The sequence below is a fragment of the Salvelinus sp. IW2-2015 genome, linkage group LG15 (genome assembly GCF_002910315.2).
Source record: "Salvelinus sp. IW2-2015 linkage group LG15, ASM291031v2, whole genome shotgun sequence".
NCBI classification, from domain to species: domain Eukaryota; kingdom Metazoa; phylum Chordata; class Actinopteri; order Salmoniformes; family Salmonidae; genus Salvelinus; species Salvelinus sp. IW2-2015.
This window is the reverse complement of record NC_036855.1, coordinates 46,929,828-46,952,756: the sequence shown is the minus strand read 5'-3', so window position 1 is coordinate 46,952,756 and position 22,929 is coordinate 46,929,828. Positions and strand designations below refer to the sequence as shown.

The window sequence follows — 22,929 nt, the reverse complement described above, 5'->3', positions numbered from 1 at the left end:
GCTCTATAAGATCAAGGAATGAGGACCCAAAAATGTAAATCTAAGGCAACTTTAAAGTAGAAATGTTTTGAACCATAATCCATATAAAAACTGACTGACTGCTCCCAAATAGCAGCAGACAAATAAAGCAAGACAAACTCAAAAAATAGAAATCAGCAGTAACACTCACAGGATTGGAGGCACCCAAAGCAGTCTTGACGTGGTTGATAAAAGCTTTCACATTGATTCTGGAACAGGAGAGGACATGCTTGATTGATTCAATACCATGAATGAGACAAGAAAGCACTGACAACACTCCAAAGGAATATAAGACCTGACTTACCCTGTGAAGCCAAATTCCTTCATGGCATTGGCCAGCCAGTTCAGTGCCTCAGCTTGATTTTTCGGGTTCTTCTGGGCAAAGGCCAATGACACAACCTGGAGTAGAGGTCGACCGATTAACTAGGACCGATTTCAAGTTCATAACAGAGTTTTTGGACGCCGATTARATTGCAATCCACGAGGAAACTGCGTGGCAGGCTGACCACCTGTTACACGAGTGCAGCGTCAAAAGGAGCTTGTGGCTGCAAGGAGCCAAGGTAAGTTGCTAGCTAGCATTAAACTTATTAAAAACAATCACCACAGTCACTAGTTAACCTAGTAATATCAACCATGTGTAGTTAACTAGCTTGTCCTGCGTTGCATATAATCAATGTGGTGCCTGTTAATTTATCATTGAATCACAGCCTACTTCAATGTTGCCAAACAGGTGAGGATTTAACAAAAGCGCATTCGAGAAGAAAGCACAATCGTTGCACAAATGTACATAACCATAAACAATGCCTTTCTTAAAATCAATACACCGAAGTATATATTTTTTGACCTGCATATTTAGTTAAGAAAAACATGTTAGCAGGCAATATTAACTTGGGAAATTGTCACTTCTCTTGCATTCTGTGCAAGCAGAGTCCGGGTATATGCAGCAGTTTGGGCCGCCTGGCTCGTTGCGAACTGTGTGAAGACCATTTCTTCCTAACAAAGAACGTCATTAGCCAGAATTTTACATAATTATGACATAACATTGAAGGTTGTGCAATGTAACAGCAATATTTAGACTTAGGGTTGCCACCCGTTCGATGAAATACGTAACGTTCCGTATTTCACTGAAAGAATAAATYTTTTGTTTTTGGATTTTACCATATTAATGACCAAAGGCTTGTATTTCTGTGTGTTTATTATAATTAAGTCTATGATTTGATAGACCAGTCTGAGCAGTGATAAGCAGCAGCAGGCTCGGAAGCATTCAGTCAAACAGCAGCTCTTAGCAATGCTTGATGCAAAGCGCTGTTTATGAGTTCAAGCCTATCAACTCCCAAGATTAGGCTGGCAATACTAAAGTGCCTATAATTACATCCAATAGTCAAAAGTATATGAAATACAAATGTATGGAGAGAAATAGWCGATGCGCCAATTCTTATAATAACTACAACCTAAAACGTCTTAACTGGGAATATTGAACCACCAGCTTTCATATGTTCTTGTGTTCTGAGCAAAGAACTTAAACGTTGTTTTTACTTTCTTCTCCAACACTTTTTGCATTATTTAAACCAAATTGAACAGGTTTCATTATTTATTTGAGACCAGAGAGATTTTATTTATGTATTAAGTTAGTGTTCAATCAGCATTGTTGTAATTGTCATTATTACATATAAAAAAAATATAAAAAATTGTCAGATTAATCGTATCGGCTTTTTTTGGTCCTCCAATAATCTGTATCGTGTTAAAAAAAATCWATAATAAATCGGTCGACCTCTAACCTGGAGTGGTCAGAGGGGTTAGTGGATTTGTCTGCAGTTTGGTTCACAAAGTAAATCAATGGTGTCAGTTAATACCAGTGAGGGAAAAAAACAATCGACAAACTGCATCAGTGGGTAACAGTTTGTTATCCAAGCAGAGTTCACCCAAATCCTTCCCTCCTTTCTTGAAATAGTCACTGACCAAAACAAAAGCACATTAAAGCAAGCCATTGGTTCCAGTTCAACTACTTGGCATTCACAGACATGGACAAAACATTCATTTTCCTTTAGAGTTACAGTGTAGTATAGTTCAGTATATCCAGTCTATTACCTGTTCAGCAATCCAGGACAGAGAGCAGGCCTCTCCTATGGCCGTTAGGGCGTCCTTGGCCTTCCCTCCACACTTGACGTCTCCCATCTTCTCCACCAGGGCATCCAGCACCACAGAGGCAGACGTCTTAGAGAACCTGCCCCTCTGGGCCACCACTGCCACCACCTGGAGCTTTAGCTGCATCACCTGGAGGCATGTTACAACACTGAACATTCTGTAGCCTGTTTAAGCGCACATGAACCAACTAATTTTAAATCCAGTATGGAGGTGAAATCATCCTGTTGCCATGTTTGGACAGTTAATATTGTGAATCTGTATTATAAAATAGAGTTTTGATCGCCTGCAGTGGGTCTTATCACTAGCCAATTCCTATACCATTAAATATCTTGCATTGGCAAGAAGCACGGTAAACGATAATAGAGATCCAAAACATTTAGGCAAAAATCTACTGTCTATGGACAACCCCCAGTTGAGTGTGGTAGGTTTGTTAGGTACCTGGAAGTTAGTCTCCTTCCAGCCAGGTTTCTTGGCCAGCATGCGGAGCAGAGCCTGACATGGCATCGCACTGATGTCCATCTGCTCCGCAACCTGGAGGGGAGAAGTCAGAAGAGGGGTTAGCATCATGCACTCATAAAGGATCTCTTTGAATGTGTAACGCCTGGTGTGGCTATCAATTAAGCATTAAGACCAGCAGGGGTGTGGTATATGGCCAATATACTGTACACCACGGCTAAGGGCTGTTCTTGTACCAAATCAGTGGCCTTGTGGGTAGTGTACGCCCTGAGATTAGGAGTTCAATCCAGAGCCAGAGTCATAGCAAATACTGTAACCCAACTATGGTCCCAACTAATGGGACCCAACTATGGTTTAATAGCAGGAACKGGGTTACTGAGAWCTCCCAGCCAAACCTACTKATTTCCCAGGATAAATTTGAGTAAGGGGTCAATTATTTATGAACATGACATGGAACTTAATGTTCTGCTGGCTTCTATAGCCTTCTCTCTATTTGCATGATTAATCACAATGCATCTCATGACAAACAAAAAATGTACTATTGTGACAGGTAGGTCTACATTTGCAGCAGCATTGCTTATGCTACAGTAATAAAGGACTAATTTACATCTCCATCTGGATTTGTTTTAAGCTAAAAATGTAACTTTTTGGGGGCGACCCTACCAAATTCATATAGATGTGAGTTATAGATCTGTCACTCATTTAAAACAAGTCTAAGAGGGGGTAGATCTGTTCTGTGTGTGCTATTTCAGTAAAAATGTGTGTCTAACTTTCGGTTTTGTACACCAGCTTCAAAACAGCTGAAAATACAATATTTTACATCGGTTTAGATTGTACAATGACTCCACTATACTTGCTAATTTTGTCAAACTTAAAATTAGGTGAACTATTTTAATTTTTGCAACCAGGAAATGGCGGAGCGACTTCTGCATGGTACATCTTTAAACTGCAGATGCAGTTTTAAGGTCACACCATGGATCATTTAGCCAATTGATTTTGTATTTTAGGACCCCTTTCAATATTTCAACCCAAAACATTTTTGGGATTTGTAATTTGGACTRTACTAATGTAGCCCATAGAAACACATTGAACAGCAACAAAAAMAAAAGTTAAATGGGGGGGAGAAAATATACTTATTGGGCCTAGGACAGACTTCAAAACCGTATTCCTTAGTGTCTTTTTTGCCATTTATTCATGCATCTGTCCTWGGCCCAAGTAGTATTTATTTTTACACACTTAACCCCTTATTTTTGTTGGCATAAAACTACCTCCATACATTTGTATGGGTTACCTTCAGACAAGTCCCATGACACTTGTGGGGGTCGTAGAGCAAAACGGAGTACACGGTCGTGTTTGTGAGAATCTCCCCTATTGTGGTAGGRCAAACCAGTCGACGCTACAGACGTTTTTGTGAGGTGACATTTTTTGGAAAATCTCCTGGTCTGACAGAGCTGTAGCTCTGCCACTTTCCACCGCAGTATCGGCTGATTAAACTGCATGATCCTTACACAGGTGCACCTTGTGCTGGGGACAAAAGGACACTAAAGTACGCAGTTTTGTCACAACACAATGCTACAGATGTCTCAGGTTGAGGGAGCGTGCAATTGGCATGCTGACTGCAGGAATGCAGGGCTATGGCCAGAGAATTGAATGTTGTTTAAGAACTTSGCAGTACTTCCAACCGGCCTCACAACCACAGACAACYTTTATGTCGTACAATTTTGCAGATGTCAACATTGTGAAGTGGTGGCGGTGGGGTTATGGTATGGGCAGTCATAAGCTACAGACAACGAACACAACTGCATGTCGATGGCAATTTGAGTGCACAGAGATACTGTGACAAGATCCTGAGGKCCATTGTCGTGCCATTCATCTGCCGCCATCACCTCAAGTTTCAGCATGATAACGCATGGCCCCATGTCGCAAGGCTTTGTACCCAATTACTGGAAGATGAAAATGGCCCAGTTCTTCAATGGCCTGCATACACACCAGTTATGTCACCCAATGAACATGTTTGGGATGCTCTGGATCGACAGAGTGTTCCAGTTCCTGCCAATATTCAGCAACGTTGCACAGCCATTGAAGAAAAGTGGGACACAACCTGCCACAGGCCACAATCAGCCTGATCAACTCTATACGAAGGAGATGTGTCGCGCTGCATGAGTCAAATGGTGGTACCACCTAGGGCCGTTACAGTGACTATTACCACCACACCGGCAGTCAAGACTCCTGACTGCAGTCAAATTCCACGTGACTGTTTAGTCACATAACTAGGCTCTCCAAGCTCTGATGCTGCTGATGGTCATTAGCATACAAAACTTGCCTGGTAGTCAGCACTGCATTGTTCCTCTAATCACTGAACAAAACACGTTATCGAAAATCAACACACTTCATGAGAGCCCAAGAGCTCATGTTAGGCAACATTTCTATAGGCTATGCAATTGCGTGAGAAAATTGTTTTGTTGGCTTCTATTTTTAAGAGGATCTTATCAAATTTCTATAGGCTACATTTATTTCTGAACTTCACTAATATTAAGCACATRGCTCCTCTTTACAACAGGACTATAGCCTAACTGGCCGGCATGAAAATTAACTACGGGAAAAGCGTTCATTCACTATTTAAGTGCATAGATGACATGCATTTTTTCCCCCTGCCCTGAGACAGCGGCATGATAATGGTCCATTCTAAATCAAAACTGATTTCACACATTTAGTATATGTAAAGATTAAAATCAAGAATAGTCTGATGTGTGACAACATTAGCCCATCACTTGAGAATGATGCCCAGCTTGTATGCATTAAGGCAAAAAACGACAAAGCATTACWMGCATAACCGCATTTGCGGTCACTTGAGAATGGTGTTTGCCCGCTAATTGGTTGCATATTGGAACATGAGAGCTTGTAGCCTACTGCCGCGTGCGCATTGCTGCACTTTATTTGAAGAAATAGCCACATAGTTTATCAACATTTTAAGCTAAAACAGTCTGATCTGTTGCATCAGCATCATTTCTTTTAAGGTTTTGATAATTGGTTGTATTAATTTGGTATCTATAGCATCCCACAAAGTATGTTTGGAATATTTATTTCTCATACAGAAGAACAAGTTGACCAATAGAATAGGTCAAATGCTGTACTATGGGGGATAGTAGATTGACAGACGGATGCAAACTGGTGAGGGCCCAAAAAGGTTAGTATTTTTTTTTTGTTGCACTAAATGCAAAACAAAAAAATCCCTGCTAGGGGGAAATGCAGGTTAAAACAAAAGAATATGATCTACATGATCAGTCTGTGTACAATAAGTGGTTAATGTGAACCTAACTCGTAGCTAAAAAATTAAAGATAGCAATCCAATGTTATTTGTTGCCTAGACTTTACTGTAAATGACAACAAAAAATACACTGATATTGCAGTTAGCCGTGACAGCCTTAATAATAGAATGCTTGTGACCACACACACACACACCTAAATATTGCACTTGGGGGGYAAAAATCTTTAAGTAGAAACGGAATGAAACATGCATTCTATTTTTGCTCTATTATAGTAGACATCAAGTGCACAAGGATACGTGTACAAAAATAACGTMCACCGAGTAAAACATTTAATAATGCCCCCGCACGTGTTACTGTCAAGTTCAACACGACAGAAACAATATTTGGGCTACACTGCACATTATTACATTGTACACTTTCTGCCTGTGGACATCTGTTCTACAATGTGCCAGCAGAACATGATACCCTTTGTTGGCATAATCTCATTCAGGCACAGTACATCTGGCATACCCTTTTTTATCCACTGTATTGAAAAAGTGATTAAGGGGTAAAGTGTGTGGTGTTTTTCAACTCTATAGTAGGCTGGACAATAGAACGAGTCCAAATTCCCCCAAGGCTGAAAAAACGGCAATAGAGTGTTGGCTAAGCTGCAACACTAGCGCGAGCCCAAAGCAAATTAATTGAATTGAACGTTCTCAGAGCCTATTTTGACTGGAATTATGCTTAGAAATCCATTTTGCCCAAAAGGCACAAAAAAAGGAATCCCTTTTTATATTACCACTACAATTTGTTCCAAGGACAAAACTGAAAAAAACACTTGTGTTGAAAGAAAACATACGCACCTCTATGGTGTCAAATGCACTTACGTCTGCATAAGGAGGAAGTAGGAAACAAATTGCAATTTAGGACTATTTGTTTCTAGCGATCGATGATGAGACACACTGCCCAGACTTACGTAATTATTTTTTTAATTTCACCAGGTAGGCCAGTTGAGAACAAGTTTTCATTTACAACTGCAACCTGGCAGTCACAATTAGAAAGAACAGATGAAAATGGTGTCCTACTCCCCCCCCAAAAATCTAAATATACACATTGAGATATTTGGCAAAATATACCAGCATGCCTCTCCATAGGAAAACAAATGGGGGGAGTTCAGCGTTCCAAGGGCAAATAGTATTTCGGGGCTAGCGATTGATGACGAGATACACTGCCCAGGCTTACATAATTAGAAAGAGATTATGCAGATTAATGGGGTGGAGCTCAAATAAAAAAAAATGGTACCCATGTATAGGAAGTGTTTCTTTAAATAACTAAATCTATGGTGTTTTTTGTATATGTGTATGGACCATCAGTTTAATTGTTATGCTGTAAATATTTTATTTTGAATGTAATTGATTAAATGAACTAGCAAATATTTTATATTAAACATTTGAGTAATTACTTTTTCAGTAAGGATATACACTTTATTCAGTGACCTTAGGTATATAAAGTTTGATAGTATGATCAGATTATTTTTAAACAAATGAACTGCAGTAACTAAATCAACCCAATAGATAGGAGCATAAGACCACAAATGACATTTAAGAAGATCAGTTCTCCCTGCATGTACAACTTCCCCACACCCTCACAGAAAAACTCCRGACGCGCACTTTCCTGTCCCTTTCCACACTGCTAATGCAAGAGAAGGACAGAAACAGCATTTTAACAGATGATCGAATTACTATGATGATTCAAGATCATTATTTTCATGCTTATGTTTTGAAATTACACTTGATTACTGTTCCAATAACTACTATCAATAATCCTAAACATTAATTCAGTCACCTCTGGTCGAGAAACGTATTTTCCTATTACATTCACTGTCAAATTCATCAACCAGCCGCTTTGCCTTCTCGCACAAGTAGCCAGCTCCACAAGCTCTGCCAAAAGCTTGTGCTGTCAGCGGCAGCGATCACTCTGCCTTCTCGTGCAAACGAAGAGCACACGGTGGTAAATTTGTTAACTGCGAGGGTTGCATGATGTAATTTATTTGCAGGCTGTTGAGGCAGTCTTGTGTTTTCTATTACTGTTGAGATATTAAGATGATTACATAATATATGTATACTAGAGTTGAGGTTAGCGCATTCCATCCCAAAAGAAACAGGCATAATACGATATACATACAGTTGAAGTCGGAAGTTTACATACACTAAGGTCGGCGTCAAACTCGCTTTTCAACCACTCCACAAATGTCTTGTTAACAAACTATAGTTCTGGTAAGTCGGTTAGGATATCTACTTTGTGCATGACACAAGTAACCTTTCCAACAATTGTTTACAGACAGATGTCACAATTCCAGTGGGTCAGAAGTTTACATACACTATGTTGACTGTGCCTTTAAACAGCTTGGAAAATTCCAGAAAATTATGTCATGGCTTTAGGAGATGTGATGAAAGAAATAAGCTGAAATAAAATCACTACTATTATTCTGACATTTCACATTCTTAAAATAAAGTGGTGATCCTAACTGACCTAAGACAGGGAATATCCACTAGGATTAAATGTCAGGAATTGTGAAAAACTGGGTTTAAATGTATTTGGCAGGAGTATGTATGCATGTGCAAAAAAAGAAACGTCCTCACTCAACTGCATTTATTTTCAGCAAACTTATCATGTGTACATATTTGTATGAACATAAGATTCAACAACTGAGACAAACTGAATAAYTTCAACAGACGTGACTAACAGAAATTGAATAATGTTTCCCTTAACAAAGGGGGGGTGGGTCAAAATCAAAATGAGCTGCCAGTATCTGGTGTGGCCAACAGCTGCATTAAGTACTGCAGTGCATCTCATGGACTGCACCAGGTTTGTCAGTTCTTGCTGTGAGATGTTACCCCACTCTTCCACCAAGGCACCTGCAAGTTCCCGGACACTTCTGGGGGGGCCCTAGCCCTCACATCTAACAGGTCCCAGACGTGCTCAATGGGATTGAGATCCGGGCTCGTCGCTGGCCATGGCAGAACACTGACATTCCTGTCTTGCAGGAAATCAGCCATACTGCTCGTTCTGTGCGTGGTGGCATTGTCATGCTGGAGGGACATGTCAGGATGAGCCTGCAGGGAGGGTACCACATGAGGGAGGAGGATGTCTTCCCTTCAACGCAGAGTTGAGATTACCTGCAATGACAACAAGCTCAGTCCGATGCTGTGGGGCACACTGCCCCAGACCATGACAGACCTTCCACCTCCAAATCGATTCCGCTCCAGAGTACAGTCCTCAGTGTAAAAGCTCATTCCTTCAACGATAAACGCGAATCCAACCATCACCCTTGGTGAGACAAAACCGCGACTCGTCAGTGAAGAGCACTTTTTGCCAGTCTTGTCTGGTTCGGCGACAGTGGGTTTGTCCCCATAGGCGATGTTGCCGGTGATGTCTGGTGAGGACCTGCCTTTACAACAGGCCTACAAGCCCTCAGTCCAGCCTATTGCAGACAGTCTGAGCACTGATGGAGGGATTGTACGTTCCTGGTGTAACTCAGGCAGTTGTGGCCAACCTGTCCCGCAGGTGTGATGTTCAGATGTACCGATTATGTGCAGGTGTTGTTACATGGTCTGCCACTGTGAGGATGATCAGCTGTCCGTCCTGTCTCCCTGTAGCGCTGTCTTAGGCATCTCACAGTACGGACATTGCAATGTATTGCCCTGGCCATATCTGCAGTCCTCATGCCTCTTTCCAGCATGCCTAAGGCACATTCATGCAGATGAGCAGGGACCCTGGGCAACTTTCTTTTGGTGTTGAGTCAATAGAAAGGCCTCTTTACTGTCCTAAGTTTTCATAACTGTGACCTTATTAATTGCCTACCATCTGTAAGCTGTTAGTGTCTTAACCGTTCCACGGGTGCAAGTTCATTTATTGTTTACGTTWCATTGAACAAGCATGGGAAACCCTTTACAATGAAGATCTGTGAAGTTATTTGTATTTTTACAAATTAGCTGTTAAAGACAGGGTCKTGAAAAAGGGACATTTCCTTTTTTGCTGAGTACACACACAAAGTAATGTGACCATTTTAGAAAAAGAGACAGTCTTTTGTTGCATGCTATTTTATGTCAATCAGGGTTAAAGTTAGGTTTAGAAAAATGGTGACCATTACAGCTATAGGTGCATTGTGTTACAAGTCAGGGTTAGGGCTAAAATAGGTTATAAATAGTATGGGTTTAAAGCTCTTGCTCCTCCCTGTGYCCCTGTGGGTACTACATAACTCATTTGTGACACTTGTTAGGGTTCATAAGCTGAGGTAGCAAATGCGTCAGATCTTGATCAAGGAGCTAGAACTATCCATTTGGTTTGCAACTCCATGAACCTGCCAGCATTCGCTCCATTCGATGCCTACTTAACAGATTAACGCATATCAAATTACCCAGCAGACATTTAGAAACTCGTCCCAAAAAAATTGGATATTTCTTAGTAAAAGGAAATGTCTGGCTGTTTAAAAATCGGCCACATCTTGAAAGAGAACAGAGACTCGGGTTTTGTTTAGTTTTACACCTTTTGCTGAAAGAAAATATGGTTAAACATGATCAGAAAATGTCTAAAGTTTGATGGCTATGCGCCAGCCATCGTTAACCCTGTGGGTCACAACAACGTGTATCCAGGAGAAGTGAACTGGCTCACAAAGTAGCAGTGAACTTAATACATTTCCTGAGGTAAGGCTCTGAGTTCAGGGGCAGGTCTCAGTGCCAACAATAGCTAAGCAGGCATTATGACATTTTACAATGGGCTGGGAAAAGAACATTCGGAAGTCGAGTTGGTGCCACGGTGCTCAAAAGAGGAAGTCAAGTTGGTGCCACGGTGCTCAAAAGAAGAGTAATAGGAGCTGGCAGGGTTAAAAACACCCTAAAATAAGGCCTGTTTAGTAGCGATTACTTTAAAATTACAGCAAGCAGCTGGGACATATGGAAATATTATGAAAATGTGCTCCGCTGATGCAATGAACTAGTTATCAGAAAAAAAGCATTGTTAAATTGTGTCCAGCCTATCTATAGTGGCATCCAGCTTAAGTCAATGCCAGGCCCAGCTACACTTGATACCTGAATCCACTTGTTTAACAAGCAACACCTCATTCAGAAAATGAACCACATATAGTACTGTAGAGGAAAAACAGTTCAGATAGTTCATTAGCTAGATAACATATCAGATTGCCAMGGTCCAGTAAGCAACTAAAGCATTATAACTTGAGGAACAGCAAGGAGTCGTATAACAGTTAATACTATAGCAAATTGGTTAGGTTACTAACGTTAACTATTCTTATGTAACATTGGCTAACTAACGTTACTTGTCTGACTTTATTAGCCAGCTAATTATCACACAATACCTTAGCCAATTTAACTGATCAGATAATTTTGGTTAATGCTGCTCAACATTTCTCCAGCTAGCTGACGGAGAATTCGATTCAGCTAGCAWGATACTTAATACTTGTTCCACCACACTTTCTCCCTTGCCTCAAACTTTCCAAATGCCAGTAGTCTTTCGGTTACAGCTCATTCAATACACTTTCTCACCCCTGTCTCCGCGATCAGGTTTCTCACTAATGTTAACTTTTTTTTTTTATCGTTCAGGGGACACGCTGATGTACCTGGCAAACTGCCATTCCACTCTCCACTCTTTCAGAGCACGCGCTGATGCTGTAACTAGCAAATTGTCTGTCTCTTCAGTCGCGTGCTGCATTCGGTTTTGTGAACGACTGGCTGAGCCTTAGATATAGCCAGTATTGGTTCAAACTCGCATCACTCGTTCGTATATACTTTCCTCATCTACATGAATCACGTAGGTCACCTATTTTGGATTCAAAACTGAATTTCGCTGAAAGGTTTGCATGCCTGGACATAGGCTAGTGCTTTTGCTGTTCGTTACGCCTACTCATCTTGTTGCCTGGAATTCGATAAGGATGCACGCAGTTGCACCCCCAATGTGTCAGTCTTCACTTGCAGCCTACATCGAAACGAAGATAGACGCCTGTGAGAAGAAACGTATCACGTGACGAGCATTGGCTAAAAATAATTGAGATCTGAGAGAGCCATGACAGTGAGGCGCCTCAGAACATGCAGCCGGGAATTCTAATCATTATATTCAGCCCAAGGGCAGAATGGCCAATGGCCACAAACGGCATTAAGGGGCATTACAGCCACATTAGGGGGATGCCGCCGGGAAATTCACAGCATTATCAAGTGCTTGTCAAATTGTGAAAGAGTGATGAAGTATGTGCAAGAAACAAAGCACATGCCTTTCATGCAGCCTTAGAATGTATTCAAAATCCAAACAAAGCCCAACATTTGTATCACAACCAAAGTTGCATAAATAACTAAATTAAGCATATAGGAGAACCTGTTCCTTTGTTAACCGCATGTGCACACTCCCTCAAATCGTTTGGAGAAAGSACGTTTTCTATTTTATTCAGCTTTGTTCAATTGTATTCTTCATGCTGTAAAATAATGCCACGGAATTCTAAGCAAATCTTGTCTGCTAAATGAACTAGTGTAACCCACAGCAATATGGCATAGCCAGTTCAAATTTTATTTGTCACATGCGCCGAATAGAACGTGTAGACCTTAGTGAAATGCTTACTTACAAGCCCTTATCCAACAATGCAGTTAAGAAAAAACAAATAAAGAGCAGCAGTAAAATAACAATAGCGAGGCTATATACAGGGATTCCTCTAAAAGTTGCGAGCTTATGCTGCAGTACTTAGAGGTAATTTGTGGTTTAGTACAGTACCCTGCGTCACCACTTCATTGCTCCAGACCAGCGCAAGGGGGAGTTAGTAGGACCCAAAAGCGTAATCGGTGCTCTGTGTCTGACAATGAATGGGTGATATATACCTAAATAGAAACTGAATTGTGCACGACTTCAGTATTACTTACTAAAACGGTTGTTACACTAAGGTTATTATTCTTTTAGGAATATTTTGCTCTTACCGTTGGCCACTCTCGACCGGTCATGTTAGACCGTTGCACCACTCAGGCACTGTACAAGACACTGCATAGCAGTTCAAGCTGTTGCTACAGATGCTGGTTCAATACCCAATCTAAAACAATCTAACAAATGGCATCTTTATGCGTTCATTAATAAAATAATATTTCAAAATGCCGATGTTTATTTAGCTATGATTCATAACTAATTACTAAGAGAATAAATTATCCTCCAATCCTCTATATAATTATTGGCAGAGCGTCATTTCGATATACTGTAGGCGACATGAGTCTCACAAGTGTTGAGTAATGTGCTGTTAAGTGGTGTAGGTCTTAATAAAGAGAATATTAAGTTAGAAGCAATAGTCTACACCTATTTTAGCACTGTTTCGCGCTACTCTGAGTCAAGCATGGGGACTGGTCTTGCTAAATCAATTCGATTTTTATTTTCACAATTTTCATTTGGGTAGTGGTTAGACTAGAACTAGAAAATTAGGGTGTAGAAATAATATGATCTTAGTTTAACTAGACAAGTCAGTTAATTCTTATTTACAAGGACAGTCTACTCCTTCCTCCCCATTGGGGAATTGAACCCCGATCTCCAACGTGCCCGCATTCTCTAGTACAGCCATTATTGAAGGCTATCAAATACTTCRCAAAAGATGCGGATCACACTTAAATAACATGCCATAGAATAGAATTCTGCGGCAACATGCAAGCTGCGCCGCAGTACGCTGCAACTTTTAAAGGACGAACCACTGTACAGGGGGTACCGGTTAGTTGAGGTAATATGTACACTACACTAATGTACTTGTCCGCTTAGTTGTGCACAGGGGCCTCCCATTCCTCTTTCTATTCTGGTTAGAGCCAGTTTGCGCTGTTCTGTGAAGGTAGTAGTACACAGCGTTGTTTCTTGGCAATTTCCTGCATGGAATAGCCTTCATTTCTCAGAACAAGAATAGACTGACGAGTTATAGAAGAAAGTTATTTGTGTCTGTCCATTTTGAGCCTGCAATCAAACCCACAAATGCTGATGCTCAACTAGTCTAAAGGACCATTGTATTTTTGTATAAAAAAATAAAAAAATCTGAACAGTTTTCAGCTGTGCTAACAATTGCAAAAGGGTTTTCTAATGATCAATTAGCCTTTTAAAATGATAAACTTGGATTAGCTAACAACGTGCCATTAGAACACAGGAGTGACGGTTAAAAATCATAAAATCTGCCGTTTKCAGCTACAATAGTCATTTACAACATTAACAATGTCAGCTGTATTTCTGATTCATTTGATGTTATTTTAAAATGGACAAAAAACTATTCTTTCAAAAACAAGGACATTTTGAAGTGACGGCAAACTTTTGAACGGTAGTGTACATGTAGGTAGAGTTATTAAAGTGAATATGCATTGATAACAGTAGCAGCTGTGTAAAATAGGGGGGTGGGGGGCAATGCAAATAGTATGGGTAGCCCTTTGATTAGATGTTCAGGAGTCTTTTGACGTGGGTGTAGAAGCTGATTAGAAGCCTCTTGGACCTAGACGTGGCGCTCCGGTACCGCTTGCCGTGCAGTAGCAGAGAACAGTCTATGACTAGGGTGGCTGGAGTTTATTAGGGCCTTCCTCTGACACCGCCTGGTGTCGAGGTCCTGGGTGGCAGGAAGCTTTGTCCCAGTGATGTACTGGGCCGTACGTACTACCCTCTGTAGTGCCTTGCGGTCGGAGGACGAGCAGTTGCCATACCAGGCAGTGATGAAACCAGTCAGGATACTTGCAATGGTGCAGCTGTAGAACCTTTTGAGGATCTGAGGACCCATGCCAAATCTTTTCAGTCTCCTGGGGGGGGGGGGAGAGAAATAGGCTTTGTCGTGCCCTCTTCGCGACTGTCTTGGTCTGCTTAGACCATGTTAATTTGTTGGTGATGTGGCACCAAGGAACTTGAAGCTCTCAACCTGCTCCACTGCAGCCCCGTCGATGAGAATGGGGGTGTGCTCACTCCTCTTTTTCCTGTAGTCCACAATCTCCTTAGTCTTGATCACGTTGAGGGAGAGGTTGTCCTGGCACCACACGGCCAGGTGTCAGACCTCCTCCCTACAGGCTGTCTCATCGTTGTCGGTGATCAGGCCTACCACTGTTGTGTCATCGGCAAACTTGGTGTTGGAGTCGTGCAGTCATGAGTGAACAAGGAGTACAGGAGGGGACTGAGCATGCATGTTGAGGATGAGCATGACGGATGTGTTGCTACCTACCCTCACCACCTGGAGGCAGCCCGTTAGGGAGTCCAGGATCCATTTGCAGAGGGAGGTGTTTAGTCCCACYGTCCTTAGCTTAGTGATGAGCTGAGGGCACTATGGTGTTGAATGCTGAGCTGTAGTCAAAGAATATCATTCTTACATAGGTGTTCCTTTTGTTCAGCTGGGAAAGGGCAGAGTGGAGAGCAATAGAGATTGCATCATCTGTGGATCTGTTGGGGCGGTATGCAAATTTGAATGGTCTAGGGTTTCTGGGATAATTGTTTGTTCTGTATATTTATGCTTTAGAATGACACTTCTAGTCTGGGTGAGAAATACCAGGTTACCCGGGAGAAAAAGAGACTTATTCTCAGGAAGGAATATTTGCAAAATATTCAACCCTAGATCTGATGAGCCTGCCTGGCACTCAGCATGAAGGAGATTGCTTGGGGGTGATAGATTAGTGTCCTGTCCAGGAGGTGTACTTGTACATCTAGCTGCCTCACGATACAGAAACAGGAGATATGCGCCTATGAGCCATTCCTACTCACACAAGCCAAGGCTGGTGCAAGGCTACTCAAGAGACGTACACTGCAAAAACAAATGTTGTAATAGAGTAGACGGAGAAACAAAGAGAACGTGAAATCATAAATGCTGCTGACCTGGTAAAATTCCTCCATGCTGGCCAGCCTCTCCTTCCAGTTGGAGCTGTCCAGCATCTCTACACAGGGGGCAGGCAGCACCGCTGCAGCCAGCTCATCACACACCTCCACCTAAGAACACAGTCAATACGTACTTTTGACTAGAGCCCAGTTTAAAATTGCACCCTATTCCAGAGCTAAATATTAGTGCACCATAGGGGGGGGGGATGGGCTGCCATTTGCGACTTGAATCTATTTAATATTGAGTAATTTATTGATGACTATATAGATGCTTCAAAATCAGTAAGATGTGAGTACTCACCGAGAGCTCAGTCTCCACGATCTCTTTGGTTTCAGCAGGCTTCTTACTCTTGGCTCCTGCTCCACCTTCAGCCCCAGGCTTCCCTTTCTTAGCAACGCCAACATCCTAGACGACAGATTAAACCAGATTTTAGAATAAACAAATAATTTAATTTTTTTTACATACAGGAAATAACACATTGAGAGCAATTTAAAATATTTCCCCAATATGCTTTTTAAGAGGAAAACCAATCCAGCCTTAAGCAATCACCAAACACTGGCTGCAACCCACCATTTAGGAGCCACTGCTGTGGAATAGAACAGCATAGATGACCACATAGTCAACAGAGATTACATTGTSCCACACTGTATTCGTTGCACTAATATTACCAGCAGGTTGTCCATAAGTCCAGCTTCAACATTAAACTACCCCCACCTGTCATGGTTTTGACCACAGCCTTATATTGAAGCTCTGTGCTTAGCAAAAATAAATTGTCCCTGGGGCTCTGGGTACTAGGTAGTCACTGGTTTAGTGGATCACACAAGAACGCTTCAATGCAAATACCTTCTAGCATCTTTCCCATGGATTTGACTGGTTTTCAAATTCTATTGGTTCGAGCGAAAAACAATATTGTCCAAATGATTAAAGTTCAATTGAACCCTTCTAAAAGACACCTTCAAACATTTTGTGCAACAAACCTGACAAGGACCACCGTGACATGCAAACTACGGAGACATGAAACGTACAATAAGAGCCCGGTCATGCCGTCTCACCTTATACACAGGGGCATTTTTAGGGGGCCCTGCGGGTTTGGCCGGGGCCTCAGACTGTGGCTGTGCCTTGGGGACAGGTTTCCCTTTCTCCGCTCCTCCTCCCTTCTTTCCTCCTGCCAGCTCCACATTGGATGCAATCTCTTTAATCTTTGAGGAAAATAGCATTAAGAGAAAACACTTTGATATTACCAATCTGAGCAACAGGATGGCCCAAGGTCAATAACAATAATATATCTAAAACAAAGAATTCTGATTTATGTAAACAATACAAACATTGTCACAAACTGGCTCTGAAAACACTGCAACAGCTATTTTATTTGAAGTTGACCAAAAGCAGGGCTCCAAAGGGATTATTTTTTGCATCCATTCACTTGGGACACTATTTTTTGTTATTGGTTGCGTCAGTGTGATCTGTAAATGCTAGTTTGTCACTTAATTCAAAGCTTTATATTTTCGGGGTGCAAATCAGAATATATTGATCATGTATTCCTGCTTGTTTAAATAAACTTATTTCTTGAATCATAACCTCAGTACTGTGAATAACTTTCATTTTATAATTGAGTGACAACACAAATTTGGTGCGACCAAATCATGGCCTGGTGCCACCAACTGAAAATTTTAGTGGAACCAGAGGGGGAAAATAATATTCTGGAGCCCTGAAAAGTGTAAAACCATTTATCAATACTAACAGTGGAGATACGATATACACAGTGTTGTCGGAAAGTATTCAGACATTGACTTTTTCCACATTTTGTTACGTTACAGCCTAATTCTAAACTGGATTTTTTTTTCTTTTTTTCTCAGCAATCTACACACAATACTGCATAATACATTTTGGCAAATGTATGATTGTACTTGAGATGTTTCTTCAACTTGGAGTCCACCTGTGGTAAATTCAATTGAGTGGACATGATTTGGAAAGGCACACCAGTCTACACACCAGTTCACAGTGAATGTCAGAGCAAAAAGCAAGCCATGAGTTCAAAGGAATTGTCCGTAGAGCTCCGAGACAGGATTATGTTGAGGCACATATCTGGAGAAGGGTACCAAAATATTTCTGCAGCCTTGAAGGTCCCCAAAAACACAGTGGCCTCCATCATTATAAAATGGAAGTTTGGAACCAGCAGGACTATTCCTAGAGCTGGCCACCCAGCCAAACTGAGAAATCCGGGGGAGAAGGACCTTGTCAGGTAGGTGACCAAGAAACCGATGGTCACTGACAGAGCTCCAGAGTTCCTCTGTGGAGATGGGATTACATTCCAGAAAGACAACCATCTCCGCAGCACTCCACCAATCAGGCCTTTATGGTAGAGTGGCCAGACGGAAGACACTCCTCAGTAAAAGGCACAACAGCCAGCTTGGTGTTTGCCAAAAGGCACCTAAATACTGACCATGAGAAACAAGATTCTCTGGTCTGATGAAACCAAGATTTAACTCTGGCCTGAATGCCATGCGTCACATCTGGAGGAAACCTGGCACCATCCCTACAGTGATGCATGGTGGTAGCAGCATTATGCTGCGGGGATCTTTTTCAGCAGCAGGGACACTAGTCTGGATCGAAGGAAAGATGAAAGGAGCAAAGTACGGAGGTCCTTGATGAAACCGTGCTACAGAGCACTCAGGATCTCAGACTGGGGCAAAGGTTCACCTTCCAACAGGACAACGACCCTAAGCACACAGCAAAGACAACGCAGGAGTGGCTTCGGGAAATGTCTCTGAATGTCCTTGAGTCACCCAGCAAGAGCCCGGACTTGAACCCAAATTAACATCTCTGGAAAGACCTGAAAATAGCTGAGCAACAACACTCCCCATCCATCCTGACAGAGCTTGAGGGGATCTGCAGAGAAAAATMAGAGAAACTTCCACAAATACAGGTGTGCCAAGCTTGTGCTGTCATACCCAAGAAGACTCAATGCTGTAATCGCTGCCAAACGGTGCTTCAACAAAGTACTGAGTAATAGGTCTGAATACTTATGTAAACATGCTATTTCATATTTAATTTCTTTGTATTCTTCTACATTCTTTGTATTGTGTAGTTTGAGAAAAAAAACTATTTAAGAACACGGCTGTAACATAACAAAATGTGGAAACAGTCATCTGAATAACTTCTAAAGGCACCATACATACAGGTGCCTATACAAATGGCTAATATACAGTTGAAGTCGGATGTTTACATACACCTTAGTCAAATACATTTAAACTCAGTTTTTCACAATTCCGGACATTTAATCCTAGTAAAAATGCCCTGTCTTAGGTCAGTTAGGGCAACTACTTCCAAAGTTGTGGCAAAATGGCTTAAGGACAACAAAGTCAAGATATTGGAGTGGCCGTCACAAAGCCCTGACTTCAATCCTATAGAACATTTGTGGGCAGAACTGAAAAAGCGTGTGTGAGCAAGGAGTTCTGCAAACCTGACTCAGTTACACCAGCTCTGTCAGGAGGAATGGGCCAAAATTCACCCAACTTAGTGTGAAGCTTGTGGAAGGCTACCCGAAACGTTTGACCCAAGTTAAACAATTTAAAGCCAATGCTACCAAATACTAATTGAGTATGTAAACTTCTGACCCACTGGGAATGAGATGAAAGAAATAAAAGCTGAAATAAATATTTCTCTACTATTATTCTGACATTTCACATTCTTAAAATAGTGGTGATCCTAACTGTCCTAAAACAGAGAATTTTTACACGGATTAAATGTCCGGAATTGTGAAAAACTGAGTTTAAATGTATTTGGATAAGGTAAACTTCTGACTTCAACTGTATGTATGTACACACATACACCTCACCTTGTCAACCTTGAGTTTGTCGAGGTCTGCTAGGAAGGGGTTAACAGCTTTCTCTCCCGCCACCTTCATGGCCGTGCCTAGAGCCTTGATCGCAGCATCTCTCACCTCTGGAGCAGGGTCATTCACTTGCTGCCATGAAGAAACAACCCACAATGTCATAGAGCCATATTCAAATGGGGATTTATAGAAATAATTGTGGGGTAGGGCTGGGCAGTATACCGTATTTTACAATATACCGGAATTGGGTTTACACTTTACCTTCTATAACGGTATTTAAATGTTTGGTTTGTTTAATGGGATACGCCGTGTGTAACGTCCATTTTTATAGTTTACTTCGCTCATTGAGTCATCTTGCTCCGCTCACTCTAAACATGCCGTTTTCCACAGACCTAGCCCCGCCCCTCAAGGAGTGCATTTGTTGTGCCGTAAACATGACACTTGCATTCAGTGTGCATGGTCAATGCAGCACATGCAACATTGTTGACAATGCTTTTCACTTTTCTTCTTAATATAAATCCACTAGTGGTCAGTAATTATACTATTAGCTCTTATATTTGCAAACTGCTAGTATGTCTTTCCTTAGCAAGTTTGACCAAAATTGTGTTAGCCGCTAATGCTAATTAGTACGTTTATTTGCTAGCTGAGTCAGAGCAATTGTTATTAGCTATACAGCATTTAAACTTCTGCGATGCTGTAGACCTAAATCTGCATGTTTGTGCAAGAGTATCTTATAAAAACAAGGAGGACTACGCAAAGCATGAATATGTTAGCTACATGAAGTAGCTAAGAGAAAACTTTCAATGTAGCCAAAGATTATAGGGTCCCCTAGGAAACACAGGTTCGTACCCTGTTACAATAACTTCTCCCTAGCATTTTTCATTGTCATGTCAAAACACTGTATTCAAAGTCCCCACTACTATGTTCTAACTATAGAAAAATCATTCTGTTTCCATGATTACAACAGTTCAGTGAAGTGTTTGGCTAAAAATAAGGCCTAGATTGTTCGCCCATATCATGCAGCCCTACATAGCAATGTGGAAATTCTCAAATGAGTYCAGGAATTGATCAATTATTTTGGGTTGAAGTTGAACAGTATAAAACAATCAGAATGGAGAAAGACCATTGAATTCATGTGTTGCCACCCGAGGGTCACAAACTTCTCAAAGCAAATTTAGAARTTGTATTATTCAAAACATAAAATACATATGATATTTTGGCCATATTGCCCAGCCCTATGTTGGGGGTGTATAATACTTCACCCGATCAAACAATAACCTTATATTCCTTTATTTTCTGAACATTTGTGAAATTTAACTCTGAACATTGCATGTTCACATAATATTTTCCCCCAATGGACATGTACAGTTATAGACCTACAGGATGGGTGAGACCAACCTTGAGCAGGGCAGCACAGAGGGGTTTGAGCAGGCTCTTGGGCAGGGTGGAAGGAGTCGAAAGATGGATACACCTGGTCAGGAACAGAGAGGCCTGCTGCTTGATGGACGGGTTCTTGTTGTCCATCACAGCCAGCATGTCCTCGCTCAGGTTCTGGAGAGTGGTCTGAAGAGAACAAAAATCAGACCATTACCCTGTTTTTCTATTTCACTTTTTTTGTTTTACCCTTAAACAATTTGTAGGTAAAGTGATATGAAAGATATGCTGGCTTGTCTGTCATCTTGGAAATCACACAAATGACATTTGGCTAACTTCAGACCCATGCAAAAAGCAAATAGCTTAACTCTTACCAATGAAAATAGATCAAGGTTGAATTTGCTCCTCTAATGGAGTTAATTACATTTGACAAATTAAACATCCCTCCACATTAAAAAGCTGGAGTAAATTCTAAGTGAAGGAAATGCTGTAATCGGTGTACATGCCCACAGATAATCACATGCATTGACCATCTAGACTAGCATACATCTGCTTCTCAAATGACAACTATAGAAAGGAAAAAAATAACTTGATTAGCACAAGGCCTATACAAAGGACCGGAGAGACCAGCTACATAAACAGATTTCACATAACAGTCAACTATACTTTGTGTTGAGATCTATGGCCCAAGAGATACTGGTGCAGATCCTTCAATAACACAGGCTCACACAGCATTGYCACAGATTTAAAGTGCATAGTAAGCTATGAACCAAAAGGATAATCAGTTGGAATAATCTTCCTACTCACCGTCAGGAAGACTGCATCGATTGCCTCTTGCAGGGACTGGACCACAGCAGGTTTCTTCTCCTTAAATTTGTCCAAAATAGTTGGCACCACCTTGAGGAAAATAAACATTTTAAAATAACCAAATCTGTCAAAATTGGAGATTAACAAACCGTTTCCGGTGAAGAGTCTTACACAGTAAAGCAATATCTTAAGCATCTCTAGTTTCTCAGTAACCGTCTAAAGGGAGAACTTACATTGCCTGCATACGTCCCAAAGTTCTTCCTGAGACCGAAGGCCAATCCAGCCAGGCATTTTGCAGCTAGCGACACCAGAATGACATTGGTGTCTTTACCAATGACCTACAAATAGACAAACAATTGAGAGTTTAAGTGGGTAGTCAGTGCACTGTATACATACTGCAACTTCACTCACTTAGAGTTGCCTACCCTTTTGAGTGCTCGAACCACATCTCCATAGTCGCCATTATCCAGTTTGGGGTGTTTAGCCAGCATCGCCAAGGCCTCCAGGGCCTCTTTCCTCTCCTGCCATTTCTTTGCCTCCTACAGTGACAGAGGGAGACTCGGTCACAGACCCAATACACGACAATGACAAATTGAGTATCGGCTCCACAGCTTTAGTTTGTGTAAGCTTTGCGCAGGAAAGATGTGATTTTGTGAAGACAGGCCATGCCCAAAATCTGTCTCGCTACTACATTATTGACAATGTACGGTTTCGTAAACATTTATGCAGTACGCAACAAATAACATACTAGGCTCACCCATACTGCAAATATGTCACCTAAATGCACTATTGCGTGTCCCGTTATTCATTCATTTTGATACAGCCCGTCTCTATCTGATTATCAGCGGTTGTCAAAAGAAGATTTGGTTCCTCAAGAGCATGGAGTGATTTCATATTAGATGAAAAGCCAAAATGCGTACGCCATCCTGGCAAACATTTTGCCCTACTATTTAGGCCACAAGTATGGGAATCCGGACAGGGCCATTGCGCCTTGGGAATATTTGGAAAAATAGCCACGGGATGGATTTTCCAACAGTCAAAACTATTTGAAGTTACCTTTTCTCAATAGGGGGGCGCTGTTTTCACTTTGTAAAAATTCGTTCCCAAATGAAACTGCCTCGTACTCAATTCTTGCTCATACAATATGCATATTATTATTACTATTGGATAGAAAACACTCTCTAGTTTCT

General features: G+C 41.4%; 1 protein-coding gene across 3 annotated transcripts in view; it reads right to left on the bottom strand.

The window, feature by feature from the left end:
- Nucleotides 1-22,929, bottom strand: part of LOC111973879 (cytoskeleton-associated protein 5) — a 93,459-nt gene that overhangs the window by 58,438 nt on the left and 12,092 nt on the right. For all 3 annotated transcript variants that reach the window (XM_024001321.1, XM_024001320.1, XM_024001322.1), the window contains exons 7-18: nucleotides 22,165-22,278; nucleotides 21,973-22,077; nucleotides 21,740-21,829; nucleotides 20,957-21,121; nucleotides 19,562-19,690; nucleotides 16,776-16,922; nucleotides 16,024-16,128; nucleotides 15,723-15,833; nucleotides 2,602-2,694; nucleotides 2,107-2,292; nucleotides 323-417; nucleotides 170-227 (exon numbers count right to left, since the gene is read on the bottom strand). In XM_024001321.1, the coding sequence (XP_023857089.1) occupies nucleotides 170-227; nucleotides 323-417; nucleotides 2,107-2,292; nucleotides 2,602-2,694; nucleotides 15,723-15,833; nucleotides 16,024-16,128; nucleotides 16,776-16,922; nucleotides 19,562-19,690; nucleotides 20,957-21,121; nucleotides 21,740-21,829; nucleotides 21,973-22,077; nucleotides 22,165-22,278 (1,398 nt within the window). The remainder of the gene's footprint in view (nucleotides 1-169; nucleotides 228-322; nucleotides 418-2,106; nucleotides 2,293-2,601; nucleotides 2,695-15,722; nucleotides 15,834-16,023; nucleotides 16,129-16,775; nucleotides 16,923-19,561; nucleotides 19,691-20,956; nucleotides 21,122-21,739; nucleotides 21,830-21,972; nucleotides 22,078-22,164; nucleotides 22,279-22,929) is intronic.